General features: G+C 43.0%; 1 protein-coding gene across 1 annotated transcript; it reads right to left on the minus strand.

The window, feature by feature from the left end:
• Positions 1-11,326: 11,326 nt before the first annotated feature.
• LOC308426843 (C-terminal-binding protein 2-like) lies at positions 11,327-12,601 on the minus strand (the record flags this gene model as incomplete). The annotated part of the gene is made up of 1 exon (XM_080924800.1): positions 11,327-12,601. Exon 1 carries the CDS (start codon positions 12,587-12,589, stop codon positions 11,327-11,329), a length of 1,263 nt encoding a protein of 420 aa, XP_080780926.1. The 5' UTR covers positions 12,590-12,601.
• Positions 12,602-27,085: the final 14,484 nt, after the last annotated feature.

The following is a 27,085-nucleotide window of genomic DNA, read 5'->3' on the forward strand; positions in this document are numbered from 1 at the left end:
AGTAAAAAGCTACTGTGTGTTGTTTGTTGTTGCATAAGTAATAGTTTCAGTCATGAAAGTGACATTCAGGTGTATGTTATCTAACTATAACTTGTCAGATTTCTTAGAAAGGACACTGTCAGGCAAATTTGAAAATAACCACATTGAGAACTTTTTTATTAGATCCTATTTTAGTATTAAAAATGCTATAAACAAACTGTTTTCAGGTTAAATAGCAGTTTCAGTATTGTGTCATGTTGTACAGTATCAAAGCAACTCCTGATATCTCTGAAGTCTTGATGGAATTCTTTTAGTTAATCTAACGTCTGTGTACCACAGAAGAATATTTGAATTTATTGCAGTGTATGTATTATCTATTAACTAGAGCAATGGCCTTCTTATCCTGACTCACAACACCTGCTCCTCTTCCGCATTCTCTGTCTTAAAACAAGTTTGTGTTCATATGTCATACAAATGATTAAGCCACTACTCAGTGACACTAAGTAAAATGTTTGGGTTTGGTGCTTTTAATAATGATAATTTATCAAAAAGCCTTTGGAATATTTCATAAAAGTTTTTAAAACAGTTTCCCACTACTTTTGTATGATTGATGTTTTATTGTTGACATCATAGACCACACAGTTCTACTTTTGGAAATCAGATCACTCCATACAGTAGTTCTTTTTCCTGTCGAGTTATAAATTTCTTACTCTGCAAACTCCCAAGTCTGTTAGGTTTTTATTCTTCCAGTAGATACACATGCAAACGTGTAGGTGTGCACACACACAGACACAGGCATGCCACATTTACACATAGGTACACAGTACTGTGATGGACAGTGCAGGATGTTTGAAAGTGAAAGAACTCTTTACAGCTAGAAGTTAAGGCCACAAAAGCCAAAAAATAATATATGCAAGATGACATTAATAAACATAATGCTTAAATGTAAAGGACAGGAGACAGGGTGTGAAGTTGATTAAGGGCAAATTCGCTGAAAGAGGGGACCTTGGGTCAGATTTGGAGGGAGGCTGGGAAATACAAAAAGATGTGAGCCTATACTTTCAGGAACTGCCAGATAGACTATCCTGTTTTTTGTGATCATATAAATTTAATTTTCTGGAATCCCATTTCCCCCCAGTATCATATACTTTGCATGAAAAAGACAGGTTTGTGATTGTATATGTGACTCATTCAAAGTCAGAAGAACTAAGCTGTCACATGCCAGCATGTAAACCATTGGTCATACTCAGAAAGGAGGTTGTGATGGGTTCTATGTGAGGTGTCGTGAGTGTTCTGTTGTGGTTCTTAAAGACAATGGGTTTGTTTCAGACGGTGTCATAGTACCGAGACTAGAGATTGGTTCAGGGCAACTACAATCACATAATAAGCCTTAAATATAGCCATTATTTTTGTATCAACAGCACAATATAAAGCCAAAAGTCCTTAATCATTGACTATTTTATCATATTCTAGTATTTACTTTAAAATCAGGATAGAGTAGGCATTAAGCTTTATTAGGAAATTTTTTTCCTGATATTTCCTTATTTATTAAAAGTACAATTTTTTCAGTATAAATTGGGTTTTTTGTCTATTTTACCGATTTTTAAAAAAGATTTATTTATGTATATGAGTCATTGGAGTCTTTAGACACACCAGAAGAGGGCATCAGATGGTTGTGAACTACCATGTGGTTGCTGGGAATTGAACTCAGGATACCTGGAAGAGCAGTCAGTGCTTTTAACTGCTGAGCCATCTCTCCAGCTCCAATTTTTAGTTTTTTTAAATTGCAGTATAAGATTGTAATATTTCACTATTGCTACCCTGTGAAAAACAGAAGTAAATTCATACTTATTTAGTATTCATGATAAATTTTAAATTTGCACCTAGTTCTAGCACCAAGAGGTAATTGGCCAGCATTGTACAGCATTGACTAAGAACAGTGCTAGTAATTGAACACAGGTTTGTCTGCTCCCGTACCACGCCCTCTCTTAAACCTGCACAATACACAGAATTGCCCACAGATATTTTTACTTTCAAACATGCCATATATGTGAAAAATAAATCAAATAATACCAAATCCTAATAGCATTTTTAGAGAATTAAAAAAAATGTATTTTCACCCTGACAGTGACCCTTGTAAATTTATTAATTTTTTTGGAAACAAAATATTGTAAGTGTAACTTAAGGTTGTCAAAATGTTAGACATATCAAAATAATTTTTCTTATTTATTACTGCTAAAAATGAACTATGGACATTCACTTTATTTAGTTAATGTCTCCTTTTAACTGAGAAGCTTGAAGCAAACAGAAACCTTGCGTGTTATATTGACGTAATTGAATATATGTTTATGTGTATTTGTTCTAATATGGGTATTAATATGAATGTGACATGCACAAATTGTCCTATAATTTTCAAATAAGTGTATGTAAACATTGGTGTGGTAGCTATTAAAGTGGCCATTTATTTCAGTGTCAGAAAGTGGTGCTTTCTATATAACATTAACAGACTTCCCTTTAACACCTCAGAAGAATATATACTATATAAAACATTGTGTTTTAGTAAATGAAACTTTGAAAGGTTCATAGCAATGAGGTATAAAGTCTGGGGAAAGCTATGCAGAACCCAAAGGCAGCCAAACACCTACAGAGGCATTAGACTTCATGCATGAAGAATCCAAAATCAGCGGGATTCAGGACCATTACAGTTTCTGCTACGGGTGATCAAGGTTTATGCCACCATAAAAGCAAATCTGAAGTTGATTGAAAGTCTAGATATATAAATCAGAGCTATATGTGTGTGCAGTAGGAATAGGAGGGGCCTCATTACATTAAAAAGCATCAAGTACAACAAAATTTAACCCCTTATTGGCTTAAGATTACATGTCATAAAAAAGGGAGAGAGGAGGAAGGAGGGGGAGTGTTGGTGAGGAGGAAGAAAAAACTTACAACCTGTATACTTCTTTAATAGCACGAGAGAACTAAGAGATTGTCTTGGGTCTCAGAAGACATGCTTTAGCTTTAAACAGTGTTGAGGGTAGGAGTGGCTATGGAAACTTTTAAAGCAGAAATAAGTGCATTTGTGTTGCCACAGCCACACACCAGTGAGGTACCAGGGAGTGGAACATGGTGGTTTGAATGGAAATGACCCTATAGGCTAATATGTCCCAATACTTGGTCCCCAGATGGTGGAACTGTTTCAGAAGGATTGGGAGGTGTTGCTTTGCAGGAGATGTGTCACTGGGGGAGGGCTCTGAGGTTTCAAAAGCCCACAGCATTTCCTAGTTTTTTCTTTCTGCCTCATGCTTGTAGATGAAGGTGTCAGCTCTCAGCTACTGCCCCAGCACCACGCCTGCCCCCTGCTCCATGCTTTCTGTCATGATGCACGTTGACTCACCCTCTAGAACTGCAAGTTCCAAAAAACTGCTTTCTTTTGTAAACTGTCTTGACCATGGTGTTTTACACATCACTATAAAAGTAACTAAGCAATGGTTTTAATCAATCCTATTGGTGACTTCCAGTGCTCTTGTGTTTGCTGATGTAAAGATTAATATGCAGGGAACATTTTTTACTCGGTGTTCTGATGTCTTTACTTTAATAGAATAAAAAACAAACTAGGACACAGGTATCTATAGTGTACTTGTTCAGTTGTCAAGATTAGCTGTAATTATAAAATGCTTTGTCAGTATTGACTTAGAAAAACACTTAAAATTGCTTTACATTTATACATACATTTTTCTATAATTTCAGTTCTTATTAATCTAAAACTCACAAGTGACCAGTACTAAATGGAACAGTAAGACAATGAATATAGCATTTTACAAAGAAGATTTGGTGATGTACTCTGTATTTGTAAGTCATAGTAAGATCCTAGGAAGCTATTTTGGAAACTGAGACGCGATGGAGAAAAGAAAAAGGCAGGTGAATCATTGGCCAAAAACTTAAAGAGACAGTACAGGCTGTGTGTGCCTCTGCCCTGTCCACTGCAGCTTAAAGAGACAGTACAGGCTGTGTGTGCCTCTTCCCTGTCCACTGCAGCTTAAAGAGACAGTACAGGCTGTGTGTGCCTCTTCCCTGTCCACTGCAGCTTAAAGAGACAGTACAGGCTGCGTGTGCCTCTGCCCTGTCCACTGCAGCTTAAAGAGACAGTACAGGCTGCGTGTGCCTCTGCCCTGTCCACTGCAGCTAGCTCATGGGCTCTGGCTCCATGAGCATTCATTACAGAGTTAAGTATATCTTTTGTGGAGCAGCAGCTAAGGAGACACCATTTCCTTCTGTGATGAGAGACAAACCAAAGGAAGGAGTCGGGACTGAAAGCAAAAACGATATTTATTTGAAATTATCAGGTCAGGATGATTCTGTGGAACAGCTTAGGACTGAGAGGCAGATGCCACCCAGTAAACTAATGAAAGTCGGTATGGATGATTCAACTTGTCAGTGAAGCAGAGTTTGTCAAATCAATTCTGATTTGAAGACAAGCAATCTGTAAAACAGACAGATACCTCTTCACAGTTGGTAACGAAGGTCTAAGATACGGTACATCTGGCCCAGAAGCAGATAGGAAATGTCTTCTAAGAAGAGAGCCTATTAATTTATTCTAGAATGCGTTCTCAACTAGAAAGCTGCAATTTGGAACTCATTCTTAGACCTGATGCTTCCTCCCTGTGGGAGCCCGTCCTTCTACCACACTTCCATTCCTTGGGAACTCTGCCCCTTGGCTCAGACCAATGGTTCTCCTCTTCCCTGATGCTCTTCTGAGCCTTTGTTGTGCCCAGTTTGCAAAAAAACCAAAGAGACCACCAGGGACCACAGCTCTGATGCATGTGAGAGTCTTTAGTCAAACTCTCAAGCTTCCTCGTGCAACAGAATAGGAGAGTGACCCTCCCCCCAGGTCGAGGGGGAAAATACCGCAAGAGGGGGTTTCCAAGCCTTGGCATTACATGAGAGGGTAAAGCAATGTTGGTCTTTAAGCTAATTGGTGTACAGCACCTGGTGAAACACAAGGAGGGAGTCTACATCAAAAAAGGAGCGTACTGACCTGGGGAAGACTTACGCCTTCTTAGCCCACCCTGTTGTTAGCAGCCAGCTGCAGCTGCTGAGTATTTTGCTACTGTCGGGACATTTTGTGATTTTTCTCAGACCTCAAGGGTGGGGGCCATGCCTCTCTAAGGACAAGTTAACTGAGCCTGGAGTCTTAAGAACAAAATGGAGTTTATGCTGCTACCTCGGTCCCTTCACCGTGTCATTAGCTTCTTTACACTCTGTCTTAGTTAGGGTTTTATTGCTGTGAACAGACACCATGACCAAGGCAAGTCTTATAAATAACATTGAACTGGGGCTGGTTTACAGGTTCAGAGGTTCAGTCCAGTACCATCAAGGCAAGAACATGGCAGCATTCAGGCAGGCATGGTGCAGAAGGAGCTGAGAGTTATACATCTTCATCTAAAGAAAACCAGGAACAGAATAAGCATCCTCAGGCAGCTAGGAGTGTCTCCAAGCCCAGCACTGGAGTGACACACTTACTTCCTCCAACAAGGCCACACCTTCTAATAGTGCCACTCCCTGGGCCAAGCATATGCAAACCATCACACTCTGTGTTACTGACCTGCAAGAACTCTAACAGGCACCCCACTGCCACCTACTTAGGATCAAGAGCGACAGTCACCACAAAGGAACAGAACACCCACACAGCAAACACAAGACAATATTTTTACAGAAGGGAACAATAAAATCATCTCAATTCAGATGCCTAGATCCCAGGGCAAAAAGAAAAAACCGTGAACATACAATATAGTATTTTCCCTCCAGAAGCCAGCAACCGTGTTACAGGCCCAAGAAAAGCTATTTAACTGAAGCACAAGAGAAGGACTTCCTTGAGCACCCTTGCTTACTGGGCTTAGCATTCATGTCTTAACTTGGTAACCAGGACGTCAGTTACCCACATACATGATCCTTTCTGAAGAAGGATGTCAATTCCCAGGGAGGTCTTGGGAACTTAAACTTTACTCAGCTCCTGCTCATCATGGGATTCTTACCCTAAACAGATGCAGGCGTCTTTCTTATGTTGGGATCCATCCCAGGGCCATTTTATAAAGGAAAATTCCAGAAAAACCTATACACAGGGGCAGGCAGTGCTACCTGGTGGTTGATTTGGCTCCAGACTTATTGTAGGTAACTGTTCAAAGCTGTTGTGATTGGTTTCCAAGAATCATGGAATGTAACAGAATATGTTATCAACTTGAACGTGAGAAAGTTTCCTAGTGACCTCACAAACAACGTATGGGACGTTTTCTTACCGTATTAGTAATGGCGGAGAATGGCAAGCCAGCCAGGTAACAGCTACCTAGGTCTTAACATTCCATCTAGACCATGATATTTTATCTAGTCCTTAACAGATACAAAACAGATCTCAGCACATGCTGTGGCTTAAAGCCATAAAGTAACATTACAAGTAACAGAGCCTGTGAACTCATGAAAAATGATACATTCATTGCTGAATGAGTTAAAGATCAAGAGAGGAAATGGTAAGGAAGTTGAAAAGGTTTTAGAATGAAAGGAAACGACACATGGCATACTTAAACCCACAGGACACTGTGGGCAGCTCCAAGAGGCAAATTCACAGAGTTAAGTGCCTACATTAAAAAAATTGGAGAGATTGCATATGAGCAACTTAGTGACACACTTGGAAATATGAAACAAACAGACAAACAAATACTTAAAACAGAAAAGATTCAAGTTAATAAAATTAGGGATCAAAGGGGAGAACATAACACCAGTTACTAAGGAAATTCAGAGAATCATAAAGAACATACTTTTAAAATCTGTGTTCCCTTAAACCTGAAAACCTAAAGGAAATGGATACATTTCTTTTTTTCTCTTTTTTAAAATTTATTTTTATTTTATGTGAATTGGTGTCTTGCCTACACATTTGACTGTGTGAAGGTGTCAGGTCCCCTGGACCTAGAGTTACACACAGTTGTGAGCAGCCATGTGGGTGCTGGGAATCGAACCGGAGTCCTCTGGAAGAGCATTGAGTGCTCCTAACCACTGAGCCATCATCGCTCCTGCTCCGATACATTTCTTGACACATTTTACCTACCAATACCAATGTTAAATCAAGACCAGATAAGTGGTTGAAACAGACTCATATCCCAAACTGAAGTTAAAGCAGTAATTGACAATCTCCCGTCTTAAAGACAAAACTCGAACAGTTAGCTTTGGCACAGAATCCTCCCAGACTTTCAAAGATTTAATGTCAATATCTTCAAGTTATTCTACAAAATACAATGAACACACTATTTCCATGATATCAAAACCATAAAAAGAAACAAAAAAGAACTCATAGGCCAATAACCCTTATACAACTGCAAACATTCTCACTAAAATACTAGAAAGTTAAATCTAAGAATCCATCAAGAATAATATTTATATTGTTCATTCCCATCAGGTTAACTTCATCCTAGAGAGGCACGGATGATTTAATATATTAAATCAATCAATGTAATTAGCCACCCAATCAGAATGAAAGCCAAAAACCACATGATTATCTTAGATTCAGAATGGGCTTTGGCCAAATCCAACTCCCCTTTGTGATAAAAATCCTGGAGACCGTAGGGATACGAGAGACACACCTAAACATAAGAAAGGGATTTACAATCAAACCACATCCAACATCAACCTAAACAGAAAGAAACTCAAGGCATTTCTATTAAATCAGGAGCAAGGAAAGACTATTCACTCTCTCCAAACCTTTTCCATACAGTACTCGAAGCCTTAACTAGAGAAACAAGACAACCAAAGGAAATTAAGGGATAATTTTGTATAGATCCAAAAAGAGCTTGAAATATTTTTATTGGCAGAATAGTTGGTTAGTTCATCTGAGAGGAAGGGACTACAACGGAGAAAATGCTTCTGTAAGATTGGCCGAAGACAGGCTGGGGGAGAACTTTGTTAACTAGTGATTAATGAAGAGGGCCCAGCCCGTGTTGGGCGGGTGGTCCTGGGTTCTCTAAGAAAGCAGGCTGAGCAAACCATAGGAAGGCAAGCCAGTGAGCAGCATCCTCCAAAGCCTGTGCATCAGCTCCCGCCTCCAAGTTCCTTCCCTGTTTAATTTGTCCCAGCTTCCTTCGAGGATGGACTACGGTGTGGAGGCAGAAGCCAAATCAACTCTTTCCTCTGGAAGTTGCTTTGGCTATGTCTGTCACAGCCACAGGAAAAGGGTAGTGGGATATTGCTGTGGTAGACCTGACCACGTGGTTCTGGGGAGCGAGGACCGGGAGATCTTGGAAGGACTTTAGAACTTTAGGTGAGAAAAGCTACTGAGTGTTCAGCGCTTGGTAAGATGTGTGGGAGCTTGGAGGAAGAGAATGCTGCTAGAAAGGCAGAGGGTGAGGCCTGGCATCAGGAGTTCCCCCAGGGATGTTTGAAAATCAGAGCTGAGGTTAGTACTGACTGAGACCAGGATCATTGAGCGAGTGGTCTGTGGGGAGGAAAGAGAAGGGAGGAACGATGTAATGTAACCTAGCAACGCTAAAACATTCTTTTAGACTCCATTTACAAAAGAGCGAAGCCAGATGCTGGCACTCCTGGTCTCCATCAGGAAAACTGCTGCTTTGAGGTCCCTGCCTTACGCTGCTCGGGTGTTGGCAGGTGCTGTGTAACGTGGATTTCTGTGCTCAGAGCCAAAGCTGTGCTGCAAAACACGGTGGATTCATTATGCACTGGACTTTACACGACTCGCTGGTTGTTGTGTGTTCAGAAATCCTTTATTGCTTCTGTTGGGATTCTGTAAACCCCACCCCTCAGTTACCTAGCAACAGTCAGGTATACCCCACCCCTCAATTACCGGCAGTAGCCAGGCAAGCTCAGCCCCAGTGACCTGACACTATAAAAGGGGCTGCTTGACCCCTCCTCTTTCTTGCTCTTGCCTCTCTAGGCCTCTTGCAGCCCTGCTCTCCCCCCTTTACCCTTCCTCTTCCCCTTCCTTTCCCCCCATCTCCCTCCATCTACTCGTCTATTCTCGTCTCTCTGCCTCTACCCTCTTAACTCTCCCATGACCTGAATAAACTCTATTCTGTACTATACTGTTGTGTGGTTGGTCCCTCAGGGGGAAGGGATTCCCAACATGGGCCCCTCATAGGCATCTCCCTCACCCCCAGGCCTCACCGCACCTCCATGGGCCATATGCCCCCCCCCCATCGTTTTCCTAATATTGGTGCTGAAACCTGGACGTCATCTTCTAACAACATTGGTGCCCCGTGACTTTTCCTTTCAGCTTCCAGGCATCGAGACCACTGCGTTCAGTGACGTGACCTCAAAATGGGGGATAAAATACAGAGCCATAACATCTGCCGTAGCCTTGAGCTCCCCCTAGACAGAGGCCGTTGAGTATTGCCACGTCGCGTGTAAAGTGCAAGCCAAGTCAGAGGTGAGCTGTTTCTTATTTCCTCTGAATGTCTTTGTGTATACAGCAGCTACTGCCAGTTACAGAAATCTACGGTTTGCCTGGTTTGTCACCAAACCTGGTACTCATCATATGTAGACAATCTCGTGCCAACAGTGCCTCCCTGTGGATTGTTCTGGCATGGCAGCAAATGGAATACAGCTCTCTCCAAAGAGGCTGTTCACCGCAGCAGCGCTGTTGGTGCTCCTAACACTGAGGAACCCCTTCTTCCACATGGAAGTTGGGCGTACAGGCACTGGGGGGGGGGGGGGGCGTTCTACTTTGATAAGACTGTTGCTTCGTCTTGGCCGGGTGGATTTGAAGGAACCTAGTTTGCATCTCAGTAGAAATATGTAGATCTTAGACATCAAGTTACAAGTCAGTTAATTTTATGTTAGAGATACGCTTTCAAAAATAGAAAAAAAAATCACCTTTACACTGCTTTATAGGATATTAAACAGTTGGGCGTCTGCTGGCAACGTTTTCTTTAAGCAGATTCTATTTAACGAATGAGGGGAATAAAGTTTTCCACTTGTGCTCACTTCATATTTGCATGAGAATAAGGATCACTATTAGTTCCCCTTTAAAAACATTAGAATTTAGGGCTAGTGAAGCTTGCCACTCTCCCAGAGGACATGGGTTTGATCCTCCCTATACATGAGCTGACAACTGTCTGTAACTCTAGTCCAAAGGGATTTTATTCATTTTTCTGGGCTCCCGGGGCAGCAGGTATGAACACAGAACACAGATATGTATGCAGGTAAAAGTAATATAGCAATACAATATTTGATACTTTCCCTCCACATTTAAATACTTTTACTCGTGTAAAAAAAAGGCAAGCCAGACACAGGCCAAACGTTGCAGTTTTAAAAAAAAAAAATTTAATTATTTTTTATTGAAAACTGCACTGAGTGCTAAATGTCCACTTTTACAGTAAACCAAAAAGGCAACAAAAGACTGAATAGATCATGAAACCAGCTGATACAAATCTAATAGGGTTTGTTAAAAATCAGTCACATCTAATGGCACATTTGACACATTGTTGTATAAAATGTCACGTGAAGAAAAGAATTTGTCAATGTCTAAAAAAGTGGGTTTGTTCAGACTCTTAACAGGTTACCATAAAAAGTGTTTCCTGAGACATAAGGAAATGCAACATTGTTCTTCTTGAACCCTTCGTCCAAGACTTTCCACTCAATAAAATAGCGGAGGATCTGAAACTGAGAACACATTGAGTACAAACAGCTTGTGAAACTTATACTTTCTTCTTTTGTTCTTTTCCCTTTTTTTGTTTTTGTTCCGTTGGTTTTTTTTTTTTTTTTTTTTTTTTTTTTTTTTTTTTTTTTTTTTTGTATCAGAGGGTTTTACTGAACTCACAACCAAATTTGCTGCTCAGATGTGAAACCCTCTGTATAAGAGCTTTTACTTCCTCAATCCTGTGCCCAGAGATGTCTACATAGGCAAACAACATCCTCCCCATCTTGTCTTAATTTTAATCTTCCTATCAGCAAAGGAGGCACCAGCCCCTGGAGACCAAAGGTACTAGTCTTGATGGGGATTTCCTCTCGATTTTTTATTGATATTCGGAGCTCTGGATGCAACATTCTAGAACAAGCTGCGCAGGACCTGCTGTGCCCAGGGGATTGATAAAGGAAAATCTCTGATCTTTGTGATTTGATGCACAGATGAAAAACTTAACACACAATAGAAGTTGGTCGTTGATAATCACGTCCTATTGTTTTCACACTTCTGGAAGCAGATGCCATCTTCCGTTTTCTAGCTTTTGTAGCTTTAACACTGCAGTATCAGTGATGTCCAGGATCAGTTTAAAAGACCATCAAATTCATCCATTTTCTACTGTCTCTTGGTCCCAAGTTTATCTGAATGATTACCTTCAGGCATTCTCTGCTATTGCTCTTTGGGGCACTCTCGATTGTCCCCATGTTTTGTGGGCTGGTTGGGGGAGGGAGCTTGGGAAGGGTGTGCCACGGTGGGGAGGTTGTGAGTCACAGGGATGCCTCCTGGGATGATCCCTTCCATGGCTGGAGGAAGGCGTCCTGGAGCCACACCTGCAATGCCTGGAGGATACCCATAGGTGGCACCACCGAGCTCGGGATGAATTGCTCGCTGGTCAATGACTGAACGAGGAGCTGAAGTAACCAAAAATTCTTTGTTGACACAGTTTCGTAAGTTTTCTGGGATTCGACCTGTCATTGCTCGGCGGATCTCAGTGGCAGCTGCTTCCCTCATCTCCAGCAATGCCTCTTCACTGTACCAGGCTGTGTGTGGTGTGCAGATGAGATTTGGAGCATCCTTTAATGGGCCCTGAGCAGAGCTGAAGGGCTCAGACTCGTGCACATCCAGAGCAGCTCCTCGTATCCTGCCCTCTTTGAGGGCCTGAGCTAAGGCTTTCTCATCCACCAGGCCACCTCGGGCTGCATTCACAAGGAATGCTCTATGCCTCATCTGCTTGATAGTGAAGTCATTAATGAGGTGGTGGTTGTGCTCGTTCAGATTGCAGTGCAAAGAGACACAGTCGCTGTGATTCAACAAGTCCTGCAGGGTGTAGACCCTTTGCACGCCCAGAGACCGCTCTATCCCGTCTTGCAAGTAGGGGTCATAAAATATGACGCTGAATCCAAAGGCCTTGGCTCGAACAGCAACTGCCTGCCCAGTGCGACCGAAGCCAACGAGGCCCAAGGTTTCCCCTCGGATCCGAGCAGCTCCTGAGGCGACCTCACGGATCTGTTCCACACTTTGTACCGGTGTGCCTTCTTGGAGGGCCTGGTGGAGCCACGTGTTCCGCCGATACAGATTGAGGATATGGCAGACTGTGGAGTCGGCCGTCTCTTCCACTGCAGCAGACGGGGTGTTGCACACGGCGATCCCGAGCTCGCCTGCAGCCTTGATGTCCACGTTGTCGTAGCCACTGCCGATTCGCACGATCACTCTCAGGGACTTGAACTTCTTCAGGTCTTCCCGGGTGAGGGCGATAGTGTGGTACATCATGGCGCCCACAGCCTCATTCAGCACCTTCTCATGGATTTCCTGAGTGGACTGTGCATCGCAGAAGGCCACGGTGGCCAGGTCCTTCAGGATGGGCATTTCCACAGCGCAGTCTGTGCCATCCAGCAGTGCCACTAGGGGGCGGGGGCACAGGGGGTCGTTCATGATCTGGGGGCGGATACCAATATAAATGCGAACACAAACCCTAGAGCTCGCGCGATGGGCCGTCCGTCTTTTCCAGGAGGCGCAGCTTCGTCAGTTCGCAACCGTGGGCAGGAGTGAAGTCCTGGTCCAAGGAGAAGGGCGCCCTCCCGGGAGGCGGTGGTGGCGCTGGCGGTGTGGCTCCCGGCTCGCTCTCTCGCCACTCCGTCCGCAGCTGGCTCCTCTGGGCCGCTCCCGAGCCACCTTAAAAATGACACACGCACACAGAGACACACACACACACAACTTAATCTCTCCAGCTCCTTGTATACAAGGCTGAGTTAATATGTCAGCCTTGCTTCCTACTTAGCCTGGTCTGGCTTTGAACGCGGGATCCTACGACCTCGCCCCCAGTGCTGAAACTACAGGTGTGAACCACCGCGCGTGGAAAAAGATGGTGATTGAGCCAGTGAAGAGATGAAGGCAGATTGAGAACTGGTCGCGTGTGCTTTGTGGGAGAGGTCTCCTTGCAGGCTTTGTACAGCAGAAGCCCACTGGCCCGAGGAGAAGACTCGGTTCTCATCAGTGGCCCCAGTGGCTTCTCTGTCCCTATCAATCAGAAAGGATGTAAACGTACCACAGCCTGAACACAATAAAACACTCTTCTAAGTGCTTGAAACCCCTCAACTGTAATTTACTTCCTCACACAGAACCAAATAATCGTCTTTCGACAACATTTAAAATACAATCGTTTCCTTAGGAGCCATTTCGCTGGTGGACTCACAAAAGAAACGAGGATAGTGCCATCTAGTGGCTTAATTGAAGAACTTCAGTTACGCGCCTCACCCCCGCCCCACCTTTGGCTTCCTTTCCTCAATGAGGACCTCCTGACCATGAAGCCTCTGTAGAAGCAAATATCACACCTCACACCAGTACTTCAGACCTGGCCATTCACTCTTTCTCAGGCCACATTCCCTACTAAACTCAGACTACGATTCAGAACACACACGATCCTTTCCACGACTGAAAATGCTTGCAAAGCACCGTGATTATTTGAAGAGCCTTCAAAGATGAATCCAAAACTAACTTGGCCAATTTAACAGTTTCAAAAATTAAAGCAGTGAAAATAATACGTGTGTGTGTGTGTACTTATGGCAGCACAGTAATGTCCCCTGAAGAATGCCAAAGCTGAGTTCTTTTGGTTTAATTGAACACATTCACTGGGGCTGGGATAGAACTCTGGGAGTAAAGGCACCTGCCACAGAGCTCAAGCCGAGTCCAATCTCCAGGACACACATGGTGGAAGGACAATACAGTCCCACAATCGTCCATGTAAATGCCATGCAAATATGTGTATGTCTGCGTGCACACGCAAGAGATTAAAAAATAGATATTTAAAAAAACCCTTCATTACAACATGAGTGCATATAAAATAGTACCCCGCTAGGTGTTATATCATCAAATAGTATTATAAAACACTCTGCAGTGCTCTCTAATAAGCTTGACATGTAAGCATTTAAAAATAATTCTAGCAAAATATTAATATGCAAATCCAGATAAATCACTAATATTCACTTTCCTTATTCATATAAGCTTTTTCCCCCCTCTGTAAAAGAGCCACTCCGTCCTCCCGGAGTTCCATCTCATTTGTAACGAATCACAGTGATAGGACGGAACATCTTACACACAGAGCCACAGCACATGAAGGAGTTCCTCAGACTCACTATCTGTGTCAGGGTTTTCTAGAGCCACAGAACTTAGCAGTCTCTACATAGTAAGGTGTTTGTTGGCGACTTACAGTCTGTGGTCCAACTCCCCAACAGTGGTCCGCAGCTGTGAGTGGAAGTCCAAGGATCTAGCAGATACTCAGTCCCACAAGGCAGGCAAGAGAGACAACCTTTCTTCTTCCAGTGTCCTTAAGTAGGTCTCCAGCAGACGGTGTGTCCCAGATTAAAGGTGTGTAGCACCACACCTGGATCTGGGACATGCTTTGTCCCAGATGACCTTGAGCTCAGAGATCTCCTTGCCTTAGTATGCAAAGATTCATAGCCTCTATGCCTCAAGGTCAGGATCAAAGGTGGGCCTCCCAATTCTGGATTGTGGTTCATTCCAGGTATACTTGAGTTGACAACCAGGAATAGTCACTACATTCCCTTGAAAGTCAAAAATTGTCATTAATGTAGGCAGAAGATCTCTCTCTCTCTCTCTCTCTCTCTCTCTCTCTCTCTCTCTCTATTTCTGAGCATTTGGACTTCACTTTTCCTCTTTGTAAAAGAAAAATAAGATTTATTTTCTGTGCATGGTGTCCTGCATGTATGTTTGCATACCATGTGCATGTCTGTGCCCGAGAAGGTCAGAAGAGCATCTGATTCTTTGGAAGTAGAGCAACGGGTGGTGAATCACCACGTGGGTGCTGGAAATTGAACCAAGGTCAACAGCCCCAAGTGTGCTATGCCATGTTGCCATCTATGCAGAGTCTCAACTCTTTCCAAGCAAGATTTAAACTTTTGGAAGCAACAGCTTCCCCGGGATTAACCAGAAAGGAGTTTCCTTCTCAGCCACAGTCTGGAGAGTTCTGTCTTGCAGCTGTTCATTCATCCCAGGACAGACAACACAGACAAGATTCTGGGTCTTTTAGTGGGAGAGCTAATGAACTAAATAGAATAGAGGAGTTCTGTTTGTGGCTTGCCACAGTCCTTCTTATACTTTCTCTTCTGAGTTTGCAGAGGCAGAGGCCCCCATACTCCTGGAGAACTTCTGTAGGAGCAGAAGATGCCTGCTGATCTTCTTTCTGCTGGCCCTCCACTGCCCTCACAGCTTCTGCTCAGATGCAGAAGACAAGGACGGAACTCATGGGCACGTGTGTGTGTGTGTGTGTGTGTGTGTGTGTGTGTGTGTGTGTGTGTGTGTGTGGCTGACAGTCCACGCATGCCATCTGTGTTTTATTGTGGGACTAGTAACAGAAGATGGTGATGTGACAATGGGCTTAATTTAGTCGTACTAAATAATGTACATTTATTTATTTATCTATCTATCTATACTAAATGAAAGCCGATGAAGCTAAATTGTTAAAGTATAGCTGATTTCAAGAGTTGTTTGCGGGGTGTTGTGGTATCTGCCTCGTAAAGTGGAAATAAACAAAGGGTGGCGTCCATTTGTAGGACGCCTTTCCCCAGGTCTGTTGTATCATGTGTGGATGCTTCCGTTAGGAGGCAGAATGCTAAAAGTGCTGAACTTTTGTCTAGGGATGCGGCTCAGTGTACAGTACCTCCAGAGTGTGTGCCAGGTGCCTGACTTAGTCCCCGGTGCCACAAAAAATACACAAGCAAAACAAAACAGCATTCCTCCAACAGTGGAGGCTACAGTCTGCCGCTTTGGTTTTGTTTGTTTGTTTGTGTTTTCGTGGCCACTCTCCCTGGCCATTCTGACACCTGGTTTTGAGATTTGGTCTCCCAGGCTCCAGTGACTAAACTACTAAGACCTTTGTGGAAGAGGTTTTAAGGCAACCGAGGGTGAAACAGTAGAAGAACCCGTCAAGTTTAATCGCCTCTTTGCTGAGAGCTGGTGGATCACCAATGAGATTTAACACTTACTCTCCCAAGGGTGTGAGGAATGCACCTTTAATAGCACGTGGGTAAAAATCAGTGTGCAATAGTGGAGACATCTAAATAGTGGAGCACATTTGTTTTATTGATTTAAAAGTTACTCATGGAGCACCAACAGGCACCAGAAATCAAAAAAAAAAAAAAAAAAAAAAAAAAAAAAAAAAAAAAAGTCTCTGTTTTAGGAAACCTGTTGTGTAATCAGATAACTAGTTGGCATCAGCGTAGCTACAAATCATCTATAAACTTCTCAAGAATGCAAATGTTCAACATCTGCTTAAAAAGAATAATGATGCAATTAGCAAGATGGATTATAAATGCATATTTGTAATGCTGTAACTGCATATTTGTGATGCAAGCTGTGAGATTTATGTTGTTGCTGCTGTTGTTTTGAGACAGCATCTTCCAGTGTAGCCTGCGCTGGCCTTGGAAGCTCCAGCCTTCGGCTTCCAAATGCTGTGACTACAGACAGGTGCCACCATGTTTGATCTCAGTGGCTTCATTTTCAAACACCCACAGAGACGCCACCTAACCCATGGTTCAGACACAAGAGAAAGGTGATGGTCGGGATCTTTTGTTCAAAGAAAAAGATGGTACCTTGGACTTCTGAGTAAGAACTGCGTTTGTTGAGAGGGAGGTTGGACAATGGCTCTGTAGGATGAGAATGTGGAACGTAGTAAGTACGGTTCTAGGTTCCGGATTTAGGAGTTGGGAGGAAGATAGAGGAAGGTGAGATTGAAGAAGAGAAAGGGGAGGGGCGTGGGGTGGAGAAGTCTGCAGGGGACATGGAGATAGGGAGGGAAGGAAGCGGTGGAGGAGAGTGGGTGTGGATGTTTTTGGTTCTACTAAGCTCATCAACAGTGCCTTCTCTGTTTGTGTGGACCCTCCTTTTGCTGGGTTCACGCTAAGTGCTTTGTGTTTAACCAGCCGTGCCTTTGGTCGGTGCTTACACTAGCGACCGCTCTAATCAATGCATCATCTCACTAGGACAAACTCCACCATCAGCCTGTCCTTAGTCCTTTCAGGGGTTGATGACAGCCTTAAATGGCACTTCCTCCCGATGCTCAGAGCTTCCTACCTTAAGCCCCGGGGCTTTAAATAGGAATTGTTTCTCTGTACTCTAATGTGTGCTGAACCTGTGGTCAGGTCCTGTCAGAAGTATTAGGGTGTAATTGCTCCCAGAACAGCGTCAACCAATGCGGAGTTTGATGTTTACTCTTCGGTGAGTCTTAGCCCTTTGAATGAATCAATGGAGGCCCCTAACCAGCCATTGTTGTTAGGGTTTCTCCCTTCCCTGCTTCACTTCCGCTTGGCCTCACTGTGTCCTGGCGTCATTGGTTAAGTAACTAACTTGTACTCTAACCTTGTCTTGGAATTTGCTTTGGGGCACACCCAAATAAAGGTAGTAATTCTCCCAAGAACCCACAGTAAAAGGCTACCGTTCCTCCTTTCTACATGCGCAGGTGGATACCTGGAAAAATAAACTCGGATTCAAACCCACACCAAGTGTCCTTGACACTAATCCCTGCCAGTCGGAAACACCAAGATGCAAGGTCAGCCTCCCTGCGATGGAACGAGAGCCGGAGGCAGTGTTTGTCAGTTTGTTTTGAGGCACCATAGAACCGACTAGCATTTTAAAATTGTTTCTAATAATTGTGATTGTTGAGCTTGAAACCAGTAGCTCAACATGCCTTTCTCTGTGCTCGATTTAGTCGGCTGAAAATGCATCTTGTATTTTCTTCCCCTTGCAGAGAATGTCAGTCACAGAGAATTTAGAAGCTGAATGGATCCCCCCCCCCTTTTTTTTTTTGGCAAAGGCTCAACTACAATCGCATATTGAAAAGTAGTTTAGCTCATTATGTTTGACCTGTACCTCTATTGGCCAGTCACACACACACACACACACACCTCCCATAACACTTTCTTGGTTTGATTTATTTATTTATTTATTTATTTATTTATTTATTTATTTATTTATTTATTTATTTATTTATTAAGAATGTGAGGTGCACATGGGTGGAGAAGAGAAATGGAAAGGAAGAAGAAACGCATCTAAAACTCCCGAGCGGCTCAGACCTTCTTCTCCTTGTCCAGGACCGAGACGACTCACGTGCCTTCACGTGTGTGTGGGAAAACACTGCCTGGGGCAGATCTGATCTCAGCCCCTTCACCAAGTGGCTGTGTGACATCGAGCAGAGCGCCTCACTCCTCAAGGTCTTTGTTGCCTTTTGAGGCAGAAGGAAGAGGAGGATTTTCAAACGCAGTGTGTTGTCTGTTTCAGTATTTCTGTGGGTGTCTCCCGATGAGACACACCCAGCTAGCACCGAGGCGGAAGGAGAAGCAGCCCATAGTTCCACTTGACCCTCTGCGGGAATGGTGGACACCAAGTTCGCGCATTTGCTTTAGCTTCCCCGTCACGCAGAATGCTTGTCCTTCTCTTACAAGAAGTTCAAGCCGATCTTTAAAACTCTTAATGATTTCAGAAACAATCAGGCCTGCCCCTGCGCCCTAAGTATTGATTATCGACGCACTCAGGCGTATAGCACTTAGCTCTTATAGCGCAAGAAAACCCCGTGAGAGACCTTGCAGTAGGCATAGACTGTGGTTTAATTGCTGGAGAAGTGGTTTGAAGTGTAGTTCTCAATATGGGGTGGAAAAAAAAAATCACACTGAGAATCACTCATCTAAGACTGTGCTCCTTTCTCCCTGATCAGACGCAGGCTAGCACGCCATACACCGCAGGATGAGGATAATTAGTATATAAATGAATTCAAATACCCATATACTCCATAATGTACAAAATGAAACTACCCTTGCAGTAGAAGGGACTCGCAAAGAAGGAGATCATAATTCCCACCTGCAGGGGGCAGCAGCGCCTCGACTGTGAGGGTTCAGCGTCTGAGCGCTGGATCTTGCTTCTTTAAGAAAAGCCTCAAACTGAAAGTCTTTGTTCTTTGTTCCCGATTTTATAATGTTAGCAACAAAGCCAAGTATTTTTAAAAATACCCTTTTAAGGTCTTCCTTGGCGGTAGGTGGTCTCTTAGGCTATGATCATTTCTTCTTCGGTCCAACCTAGGGTGGCTTTTCCAACAGTGTCTAATTCTCCCCAGCTTCATGAAACCAGCTGTGTGATCAAACAAACTCACTTGACAGAGCCACCTGTCAATCAGATTCGCAGATTACCTCTCCCTTTCTCCCTCCCCTCCCCCATCTCCTTTCCCTTATGAAACCCCACAAGATAAATACATTAAATGAAATTATGTGCAACACACGAGGGGTGGGGGGGGGGGGACTGCAAAACAAAAAGGATTAGTTGTATTCCCTGGAGGTTCCTGTGGAGCTTCCCAGCAGGCTCCGAGCCAATGTGGCCCACTTATTTTCCTGTGTCCCTCGTGTCCTTTCTTCCTGCTTATGCGCCTTTGGCCTCTTTGGGAAATGTGCCTTCTCGAGTTGTAAGTTCTTCACAGTAAACGCCGGTCTCCCTTTTCTACTACACCATAAAAGCCGTTCCTTCTGGAAACTTGCGACCGGATACAAACATAGAATAATATTCTCGACCCCTGCGTGCTCAGTCATCCCAACAGGGACAGACAATTGTGCGGGAAGATGATTATATTTCCTTCCCAAGACGTTCCAGCCGTAGTACTGTAGTAGTGGTGCTTTGAAGTATCAGATGTTCCGTGTGAGGCACTGCACAGCGTCAATAAACTGTACAAAGGGTGGACTTTTGTTAACTCTTCTTTTTGTGGGTGTGTGCTGGGGGTTGAACTCAGGGCCTCCCACAAGTTAACCATGTGCTGCACCGTTGGACCACACTCCCAGCCCAGCGACTCTAGCATTCATTATAAAAGAGAAAGGGGTAAGCAGGAAGGGGTAGAATTATAGTAGATGTAGGTTAGAGGAGGAAATTATTTCTCACAGTTCCAGGTAAATCTAAGGTTTGAAAATGTAGACTAGCCTATGGTCCCCCATTATTAGAAAACAATTTCAAAATGTATTTTTACGCAAGTCTTAGTTAACAGTAGAAATGCTGTGACTACTGATTAGTCATTTCCGGCTTCCGGTGCTAGTTCTCTTCAAAGGGAAGGATTTTCGAGTTTTGCTCACTTGTTAGCCTGTTCTGTTACTCCATTTATACTTTCTATAGAATGTAGCATTGCGCCATTCATTTGAATGAATGATTTGTGCTTTAGTAAACACATACATAGCATGAACACACATAGGTAGATCCCCTTGGAACGTTCATTCCTGAGGCTTGGACTAGACACAGCGTGGGCAACAAGTCTGTGCAAAGGAGGCAGAAGACTTAAGAGCTTGTGGGTCAGAAAGACTTGATGCTGAGTTCCCTGAGCATTTTGTTCCCAAGATCCTAGAATGTGTGATAGCGCCACCAGCAGGCACAACTCCACACAGTAACAAAACCTTAAAAAGCACAGAGAAAGCTGGCTTCCTTGAATCAAATAACAAGAGAGAACGATGTAACAAGAGAGTGCAATGTAACGAAATCAGAACTCAGGAAACTAACTGCTACAAAGCAGAAAACCACGTCCCTGTCCTCACCCATGCCAGAGGGGCTGAAAGAGATGCTTGAACTTCCAACTGTAGCTCCATCGTCTCTTAACCTTTAGATCCCGTTCGTGAGACACTTAATCACATTGTTGTGCTTACTTCTCCCTTCCCCCACCTCGCCAACCAAAGCCAAGCCGGTAGCGAGTCTTTCTCCCAGGCTCCCACCAATCCCCGCTGCGCGAATATGCCGTGGTTTTGTTTTCTCCCTTGTCCACAAAACCACACAAAAACCACATGCAACATCTTCATCTGTAACGGAGTGTAATTTCAACAACAGTTTCATCTGGTTGAAGAATACTGGCCGTATGAACTGGCGCTGACTTGTATTACTATGATATTTTTACTCAACTGATCAGTATATTCTATGCACCTCTTTTCTTCTCTCTGCATAACGATCTTTTGGAGGCATATCACAGGCTAGCCCCTTAGCAATGCTTATTGCTGTTCTTTTTTGGTAGTTAAATATCCACTCCATGACACTTGGGAGGATATTTAGTCCCCCCCCCCCCCCCAAACACGAAGCATCTTAGTTTTCAAGCTGCATGGGCTTTGAACCTCAGGCACAAGTTCAGGCTAAAGGACACCTTCAGCCTTGGGAAAGGTAAGACTATGGTGGGAGCTGGAGAGAAGGCGCAGAGGGAAGAGTGCTTACTGTTCTTCTGCAGTTTCATTCCCAAGAGCCAGGCCTGGCTCACAATTGTCTGTAACTCCTGCTTCTGGTTTGATGTTCACACACAGTCTAAATGGCTTTCCAAAGAAATTTCCCTAAGTTATCGGTCAATCATGTAGAAGGGAGCCTTACTCTGTTGCCTGACCACAGGGCATTTTATTAGCGAACCTAGATTTTTGCAAACCCAGCACATAAAAATTGACATCTTGTATTTTGGGGCATTTATCTTATTTTTTTAGGGTTCAGTAAGTCATGTGTAAACCAGAATTACAGTAATACATGAAATGTGCAGGTAATAGTGCAGCTTCTCATTTCATAAAACAATGTAGCTTGCGTTCTACTGAGTCTTTCCTGTAGAATTTATAACAGAACTGTCCAAGTGCGCTTCTATATTTTCTTATCTTAAGCCATGGGGGTCCCTGCCGTGATTCTTGCCTTCATTTATGTACATTGACTCTAACTTTGATATTCAAATATTGATAGTTTAAACCTTTAAAGATTTTTGTTGTTGTTATTGAGTTTTAGATTTTCAGTTTTTCTTTTCTTTACTAGTTTTCTAACTTTACTGGAAAGTATGTATTTTTTTTTTTTTTTAAGGTCTGGTATTCTGTAGATTTTCTGAACGCACCCTTCTTTTCCTGTACTTATGGTTTCTCTCCTTTCTGTCTTCTCTCCCTTCCTCCATTTTTCTACCCTTAGGACTCATAATCTGTTGCCACAGCAATCACTTTGTATAATTAGATGCCCCAATTTGGGGAGGAAAGGGAAGACTTTTTCAGGAACATTATGGTTTATTAAACGGAAAGCACCATTCTTTTGCTCCTGCTCTAGATGTTGTCTTGATGTTGTATGTAGGTGGCAGCTAAAAATAACCCTATTAATATTCTACTCCGTGTTGTATTCGCTAGCATGTTTAGTGCCTCATTACTAATGAGAATTCATCAAAAAATAATGTAGAATTCTGTTTCTGATGGTTGTAATAAGAGCACAATTTGAGTTCAAAGACATCGTGTGAATCTACAAATATGTATATCTAAATACAACCTGCTTTCGTATAAGGCAGACAAAGTATAAGGCAGACAAAGGCAGAGGATATGAAATTTCTCTTTATTTAGCTAAGCCTCTGAAATGCTAGCTTCAGGCCTACGGATAGCTACCAAGTGTTCTGATTTGAAGAACAGAGCTAAGATTAATGCATCATTTTCTGTTTTATACAATACTTCACTCACAGTAGGTGCACTAAGAATGGCATGAATATTTTATATATTTCAAAGAGAGGGAGGAAGAGATTTTGGATGCTTTCACTATAAAAAAGGCAAATATTCAGGGAGGAAGATGCATTTAACCTAATTTCAGCAGTACACAGCATAAACATACAATGAAAAGAAATAAATTAAAAACCCAAATGGATAAATGCTCCTTTGAAAGTTAAAAAATAGCCCCCTAATAAGGATTTAGAGTTTCTAATTTATGCTACACTCTATAGGATATTCTTATCTTGAGGTATATGTTCTTTTTACTCTGTTACAAGAGTTTGCCTGAGAGAAGGTAACAGTTATAGTCTACATATATATGGGATGGTAACAGCAGATGCTACCATAGTCTACTTATATATGGGATGGTAACAGCAGATGCTACCATAGTCTACTTATATATGGGAAGGTAACAGCAGATGCTACCATAGTCTACTTATATATGGGAAGGTAACAACTGCTGTTGGAAGCCAGAAGTGTTGACAATTGGAAACCTAATTGTGACTAGCTAAAGGACCTCAGTTTTGATTTCAAGATGCCCAGTTCAGCATGACTCTGCCCCCAAGTCTCCTCTCAATGCAAACCCTTCTATAGGAGAGGGGGCCTCAAACCTGTATGCGCCTCTTTTCCCTTCAAACACATAGAACCTCAAATCTCTGCTCATATGGTTCTGAGTCACCTCTCAGACTTCCACAAGGCAAGTACCAAGTCATAAGGGTGTGGATTCCTAAGACCAAGGCTGAGGGTGTGGATTCCTAAGACCAAGGCTGAGGGTGTGGATTCCTAAGACCAAGGCTGAGGGTGTGGATTCCTAAAATCAAGGTTGAGGGTGTGGATCACTAAGACCAAGGCTGAGGATATGGATTCCTAAGACCAAGGCTGAGCAAGAGTGAGATGAAGCTTGGGTTTTCAGAATGGAACATTCAAACTCCTGCACTGCAGGCTCCTTGTAGTGTAACTGAGGCAGAAGGAAGAGGAGGCAATGTTCTGGCTCTCTCCATATTAGCAATGTTGAGGGTTATTGTAGTTTCTTTTCCTCTCAATGCAAATATTCCAATACGAGCAACTTAATGAAGAACTGGTTTGTAGGCCACAGTTGGAGGCACAGTTTGTCATAGTAGGAAAACAACAGAATCTGGGGCTTGAAGGTGCTTGTCACACCACAAGCTGTTACGGGGCGAATTCTTCCCTATTGATGTATTTCATCTTGGGGTGTGGAAGTTCCTTAAGACATTCTGAAACAGTAGTTTTCAACCTTCCTAATGCTTCACCCCTTTAATACATTTCTTCATGCTGTGGTGACCCCTTGAATGAAATTATTTTCATTACTACACTATAACTGTGATTTTGCTAGTTATGAACCGTAATCCACATATCCGATATGTAGGATATGCTACTCCCGTGAAAGTGTCATTTGACTCACAAAGGAGTCACTACCCACAGGCTGAGAATTTTTCTGCAAAGGGAGGTGAAACCTTCATCCCACAGGGAAGTTTAACTCCCTTAAACTGAGGGAGGAAACAACTCAGATGCTTCCGGAAGTCCCTGAGGCAGATTCACTGGGTCCCTAAGCATACGTGAACAGCAAGGCCTTCTGGGAGATACTGAATAGCCATCAACCATATTGGGGAGCTGGGGCGGGTCCCCTCAGTGATGCTGATGTCTTTGAGTCACTTCTGCTCTGAACAACCCCCACACGTCTGTAAGGAACCCTCATAGAATTCATTGGTTCGCCAAGTTGGACTTGGATTGTATCTTTGGTCTGTCATGGGTTCCCTATCTGAGCTGAATAGATGTTTACTTGTGCCTCCACAGAAGTGATGTTGCACAACAGGAAACAGAAAGGATGCAGGGATGCTTGTTAGGGCTCAGTTCTGTTTGTTAATTTTTATTATTATTTTTTAATGTTTTATACAGTTCAGAGTCCTGGGATTACCCACTGTGCTACCTCTCACGGGGGGGGGGGGCTACCGATCTCAGTGAGTAAAATCAAATTAATCCCCCACAGGTAGCGTAGAGGATCCCAGGTGATCCTAGGTTGTGTCAAGTTGTCGATTAGCACTGACGGTCATAGCACGGGATGCCCACACTTCTCCTTACTGAGTTATTGGTGGGTGTGCAGTGAGGCAGGTGACTGTCTAAGGATAAATAGTCTATGGATGTGTCTTTTTCCCTTTCTCTCTTTTCCATGTCATCTCCTCTCCATGGCTTTTACTCTTAGTCATCTTTTGTGGACTATGTGAATTTGCCGACCCCTCATACATTACAGAGAAGATCACGGGCAGTGCAGTGCGCAGACTCATCACACATGTGACTCGAGTCTGCGCATGCGCAGGGTTAAATGCATTAAAGATAATGTTGGAGGCACCAAAAGACATTGATGCTACATAAAAAATAAAATAAAATAAAAGCTCAGCACTTCCCTGTGGATTAATTTGACCAAGTACAAGTCCAAAACTGACTTCTCCACTTTCTCCCTGTATTTCTGACTATCTGTAGTTTTTGGTAACTGGCTTTGTTTGTAGTCCATCTCTGAAATATGATCAATCCCCAGTGTCTGTGTTTGTAACCTGAAGGTTTGCTCTGTATTTCTTTGAGAAGCACAGAAAGCTTGGCTGGGAACATGTAGGAGATATTTTCCAAAAAAATTTAACAGTTTTACAAAGTTAAGTTATCAAACTATATCCATATTCTGTATTCAACACTTACAGTGGATATTGGCCACATAAGGTAGCTCTCTTAGTCAGGGTTTCTATTCCTGCACAACACATCATGACCAAGAAGCAAGTTGGGGAGGAAAGGGTTTGTTCATCTTACACTTCCACATTCCTGTTCATCACCAAAGGAAGTCAGGACTGGAACTCAAGCAGGTCAGGAAGCAGGAGCTAATGCAGAGGCCGTGGAGGGATATTACTTACTGGCTTGTTTCCCCTGGCTTGCTCAGCCTGCTTTCTTATAGAACCCAGGTCTACCAGCCCAGAGATAGCACCACCCACAATGGGCTGGGCCCTCCTGCCTTGATCACTAGTTGAGAAAATGCCTTACAGCTGGATCTCATGAAGGCATTTCCTCAACTGTGGCTCCTTTCTCTGTGATAACTCCAGCTTGGGTCAGGTTGACACCAAACCAGTCAGTACAGTTCCTTTCTATCTGTTGGCTGTTCTAAGGAAATGATTACCATATTGAACACATGTATTGCTTTGAGGCAGAGCCATGGAAGAATATATAATGTGAAATCAAAGGGATGCATCAGCTTAGGTTGTAAAAGCTGATCACATAGGAAGTCTAAGGCTAGTAAAGTAGAATATTGTTCTCTTAAAGATGGGCTAAACAAACAGGCTTAGTTCAGAGCCAGGTATCAGGTCAATTTTAAAAATGTTTATTTATTTTTATGAGTAGTCTGCCTTTACAGATACCCAGAAGAGAGAATCCGAATCCATTACAGATGGTTGTGAACCACCATGCAGTTGCTGGGAATTGAACTCAGGACTTCTGGTAGATCAGCCAGTGAAGGTACTTGCACAGATCTCTCTCCAAACTCAGGTCAAGTCTTAAATCACCCCAAAGTGTGTTACTAAGTTGGCTGCATGGTCCAGCAAAAAATTTCAGTCTCCTCGGTTATACAAGATATTTCCATAAAATCATTCTCATTACAGAATCAAGTGAACGAGTGATGTAAAGCAATCGAAAACAAAGCCTAACACACACACCCAATTATTATGAATTTCTTTAGGAAACACGCCGTTGTGTGCTTTGTTAACACACCTTGGTTCGGTTTGTTAGTCACTGTTTGTAAGCGTTCATGGAAGCTTATAGTCTCTGCCATGGAACTGCAAATGACTTTTGTCTAGTAAAAAGCAGCTGTAAATATTCATTCATTTTGACTACACAGTGTTAAGATGTAGGGTATTGAAGTATAAACTTATTCCAGACCTTCTTTAATAGGTCGCAACTACACTTAACCTTTCCTGGAAATCAGCTACTCCATCTTTCTGGTCTCCTCAGTAAAGAGTTAAATCGATTTTGGAAACATTTATTCTATATTTGTATGATTGGCATATCTTTAAATTTTGAAAATTGTATTTTGACAATTATGAGGCATTAACCTCATTCACAGGGGTTACATGAACTGGGTGACTGGTGTTGCTGTTCTTCACGACAGAAGGAAAAGGAGGAGAGAAGACCTGAGAAGGAAACGGGACGATGCCGGGTTTTGTTTTGGCACTTCGGGCTCTATTGAGGTACAAATATATGATCCACAGATAGGAATCTGAATTTCAGGAGTGAAATAACTAGAAGGGTACACAGAAAAAAGGCTTAAGTCGTTAGCATATAGGTGATATTTAAAGATAACAGGCAAAGGTTTGGGAAATTGATGGGGGAAAGTCAACATTTTAAGAAGCTAGGGAAAGCTTATGAGCTGTAG

The sequence above is a fragment of the Micromys minutus genome, assembly GCF_963924665.1.
Source record: "Micromys minutus genome assembly, chromosome: 11".
Classification (NCBI taxonomy): domain Eukaryota; kingdom Metazoa; phylum Chordata; class Mammalia; order Rodentia; family Muridae; genus Micromys; species Micromys minutus.